The sequence below is a fragment of the Glossina fuscipes genome, unplaced genomic scaffold (genome assembly GCF_014805625.2).
Source record: "Glossina fuscipes isolate IAEA_lab_2018 unplaced genomic scaffold, Yale_Gfus_2 1, whole genome shotgun sequence".
NCBI classification, from domain to species: domain Eukaryota; kingdom Metazoa; phylum Arthropoda; class Insecta; order Diptera; family Glossinidae; genus Glossina; species Glossina fuscipes.
In genome coordinates this window covers 35,977,611-35,982,103 of record NW_023998415.1, presented here as the reverse complement: position 1 = coordinate 35,982,103, position 4,493 = coordinate 35,977,611, and the positions used below count along the sequence as shown (strand labels likewise).

General features: G+C 34.5%; 1 protein-coding gene across 1 annotated transcript; it reads right to left on the bottom strand.

Annotated features, from left to right (window-relative positions):
* Positions 1-519: 519 nt before the first annotated feature.
* LOC119631519 (zygotic gap protein knirps) lies at positions 520-3,501 on the bottom strand. The gene is made up of 3 exons (XM_038023817.1): positions 3,382-3,501; positions 2,106-2,183; positions 520-1,940 (listed from the first exon to the last, which is right to left on the bottom strand). The coding sequence occupies exons 2-3, from the start codon at positions 2,181-2,183 to the stop codon at positions 669-671; spliced, it is 1,350 nt and encodes a 449-aa protein (XP_037879745.1). The 5' UTR covers positions 3,382-3,501; the 3' UTR covers positions 520-668.
* Between the last annotated feature and the right edge of the window lie 992 nt (positions 3,502-4,493).

Genomic DNA, 4,493 nt, shown 5'->3' with positions numbered 1-4,493 from the left:
ATTTATTTATTCTTTTTTTGTTTCTTTTTCTTAATTTCCTCTTATGTACAAAAAATATTTTCATAATTTACTATATTTTGGTATAACGTGTTTAAGTAATATTTACACACACACATACACACACACACACACACACACGATTATTGGTTTATATATTAACTATAAGTAAAAAATAAAATGAAGACTTAAGTTAAGTATACTTTTAAATGTGCTTAAGTATGATACAATTTCTAAGATGAAAAATCAAAAAAAAAAAAAAAAAACTTAAACGCTTATACTTATTTCACTTACTCTAGGAAAAAAAAAAATACACAGAAAAGAAAACTTACAAAATAATATTTGGATTATTTAATAGTCATGATGTTCATATTGTTGGTGAGGATGTGGGAGAGGCAAAGGAAAACGATGAAAGCATATAGCACACACGCAAACACACACGCAAACACACACGCACACGCATACATAAACGCATATGTATATATATATATATATATATATATATATATATTTAGCTGGTTATTCTAATTTTTTTTAGTTTTATTTTTTGTTTGTTTTTCTTCTTCGCTTTCTTGTTCATAGCTTTCAAAAGTCAGGTGGGATTTCAACTAAGAAAATAATTGCATTGACTAAGACGGAAATTGCTTGTGATCTGCTTCACATTCACTATTTTACACACAAACGAATATACCGTGCATGACATTTGTATTATGACCGTTGAAACGTTGATGCAAAACGCTTGTGTCTTCCAATTTTTGTCTTTTACCGGCTTCAATATCGGAAGCAGAGCTTAGAGAACTTTCCGATATTTCGGATTCGGTATTCAAATGATAGAATTTACGTCTTATACCGAGTTGTCGTTCCTCCTCACTAGTCTCACTTAACAAATCCGTATCGCTTTGCAATGAGCTGCGCGATGTTTTCATACTTAAATCGATAGGTGTCTCTTGATGAAGCGTGGACGTTGACTGATTTTCTTTGTTAATGTTATTCGATGATTCGTGACTTATCGAGCACACGGATACGGGCGAGAGCGATTGCAATTTGCGAACGAATGGCGGCTCCTGGCTTTGTTGCAATGGTGAAGCTCTTATTGCGATCGGACTGTGCACAGTGTGACTCGAATGCGTGCGAGACGAGGCCAATGATGAAGTTATAGGGGACGGCGCAGAAGATTTTATCTGTCGTTCTTCTTCGTCATCACCAGAAACGCATAATTCTGGTGATTCGCGGCCAGATTCAGGATGCGAAGGGGTCTCTGTTGATTCAGGCGTTAACGGATTTGCCGACTGATTGTTATTGCAATTATTCGAGGGTGAAAAATGTGACGATTCCATTGAATTAGATGAGTCTATTGACTGACGATGCTTATACATCTCATTACGATATGCAACGTCCGCCGCCGCTACTGTCGCCGCAGGATGATAAGTAGGAAAAAGTAAATGCGAGGGTACTTGAAAAGCCGATGGTGGTGGCGCTCCATGCCCGCTCATCGACGGCAGAGAGTTCATCATACTGAAGAAAGGTAAAGCAGCTGCAGACATGAATGGCCCTGCAGTCATTTCTGGCAAATAGCTCGCATAACCTAATGAAGGCGGCGGCAAATGTGATGAACGCTGATGCATTTGTGCTGCTGCTGCCATATCAGCGAATGGCGCTACCGCGGACCCAGCCACATTTATATTTCCTGCTCCTCCTGTTGTGGCGCCTTTGCTAGCCGCTTCTAATGCCTGCTGTTGTTGTTCCTGCAACAAACAGTGTATCTTAAACCAATTTGAGCGTCGGCCGTAACGTGAACCGCCTTTAGACATGCCTACGTTGTAGCATTTTCGTAGACGGCAGGCTTTACATGTAGTGCGATTCTTTTTATCTATAATGCATTTACCATTATTTTTACATTCGCTTATTGACGAAAGATTGTTGTAAGAGCGACCAAAAAATGACTGCAAAAAAACAAAGAAAAGGCAACAGATGCCGAAACAGGACCACAAATTAAATGATGGCTATTCAAGGTTTTCCTAGCATTTTCATTTATTGAACGATTCATGTGCGTATTAAGTTTGCTTTATTCGCTTCCAATTGTCAAAATTATTTTAAAAAATATTTACCTTGCAGCCTTCGCAAGTGAAAGCACCAAAATGGAAGCCCGCCGCTGGCTCGCCACACACCTTACACGTTTGGTTCATCTGAAAATATTGCAATAAAATATATATAGATATAGGTAATTATATATAGATGTAGGTAATTAGGTATGAATGGCGAATGGATTTAAGCGACTAATATTAATCAACGCTGGCGTCGAACTCTAAGCACATTTCGACAAATTGAAAAATTGACAAATTGATATATCGATATGTGTGAGATGTGTTACTCGATATGACATTATTTTCTTTGTCTATTAACTGAATCTGATTCTCCCTGAAAATAAAATGCACAACGCACTTAAGCTTAAGAACTCAAAAACCGAAGAAGACGAGTCATTGAATGCACACCTGCAAACCGCTGCTTTTATGGAAACAAAGTCTATCTTATTGGACGCATTAAAAGCATATGCAAGTGAGTTAAGTGTATTCAAGACCGTACCTAGATTTCTTCTATTAGGCTTGTCATAATCGATGCGAGCTCATGCTTGATCCGTCGATCAAATAATGATAATGGTTCGCATGCCTAGTAGAATACGGTTGCTACGATCACTTGACCGAAGGGATATATTGATATTGACTAAGAGAAGAATATTGATATCGAGGCCTCAGCTCAATTCTGCTTAGTTTCTATTTTTAATTTGTCTTTAACGCTCAATGTGAAGATAATTCTTCTCCACCGGCACCTAAATGCTGATTATATTAGCACGAGGTGATCTTTACCGTGTAAACGCTAAATAATTACTAAACGGAGGTAAATGATTTTTTAAACAGCTTGACCAGCAATAAATGAAGAAATTTGAAAATTATGGAAAAAACAAAACAAAGACAAACAGCGACAAAAAAATGACTTTATGACTTTTAGCGCGTTGTCTAGCGCTTGAAACTAAAAAAGCAGAGAACCTTTTTTTTTTTTCAACAAAAATGATGCAACCCTTAATAAACGCATAAACAATCAAGGTTAAGGATTTTTCACAGGCTATTAAAAGAATTGTCTTTTTTCTTTTTTTTTCTTTTTTTGCAAACAGTTTAGTCAATGTAAAAAAAAAACAAAAAAAATTCGTCGAAAAAACAAGGCTTGAAGAATTCTTTTGGAAATTTGCGTTTTGCAACCGACGGTTGTTGTGAAACAAGGTTAATAATTATTGCATGCATTTTGCTTTCTTGTTGTTTTTTTTTGTTTTTTTTTTTTGTTTTTTTAAATAATGAAAAATTTGTGCATCTTATCTTTTTAAAAACTTACTTTATTCAAATGAAGATCCTTTCCAAAAGCAAATACTCCACTTTCTGAGTTTTTTTTTTTTTCTCGTTTCTTATTTTTGTGTTTATTTTATATATATTTTGCTTTTTAAGTTTGACTTTGATATTAAAAATATGTTTTTTTTTTTTCTTGTTGTTTTTTTTATTTTGTTTTAATTAACTAAAGAAAATCCACTTGAACATTTTAAGTAAGTTTTTCTTGATATTATTTTTTATAGATCACTTAAATTATGCTTTTTATGTTCATATTATCATTATTCTTATTATTATTATTATTATTAATATTATTATTATAGCAAAAGTTTTTTCCATTTACAAAGACGTTAATTTATTTATAGATGTGTAAACAGATCTAACTTAAATTGCACTACTTTTCCCAGACGACTGTTCTCTTATTCATGTCCAGTGATGTATAAACGCAGACAACGTTCTAACTTAACATTATATACCAGCGAGCACATATAAGAGTTTAAACCCCAAAAAATCTATAACACCTCACACATTTATGTTAACCCTATTGAAACCCCGCTCAAAGACTTCATCACTTTACACGCATACCATTGTATAGGCAGCTTTCCCTTTCCAACGAACAGGTATTCACAATACTACCTATTCATTTATCGGTATTAGCGCAACGATCTCATTGCTATACACTCTCTATCGTTCGCAGTCGCTCATTTTCTCTCTCTTTCACTTTTCATCTCTTTTAAAATGTCATCTAAAATTCTCTTTTCTTTTAAGAATCACTCGCTTGACATCTCGCTGTTAAACTTGAGTTAACATTAAAAGAGTTTCAATGCAGAATATGTTAAAGTAAAGAGTACACCCGGCTTGCTGCAAATGTTAGCGCACTTCTCAGACTCTTATTATTGGCTGTTAATCAAATTTCTTTCAAGCAAATGCCCACTGCTTTCTATTACTAACTAACAGTAATAAAAGTGATCGTACTATTTAACAGCTTGCTTTTTTTTTTCCCTCTTCTTACTGCTCGCTGTATGTTATAATTTATTAAATTTGTTGTTTGTATAGCACTAAGTTTTTAGCTTTTATTTCTTTTTTTTCTTCTTTTTCCTTCATACTTCAGGGGGCGTTACT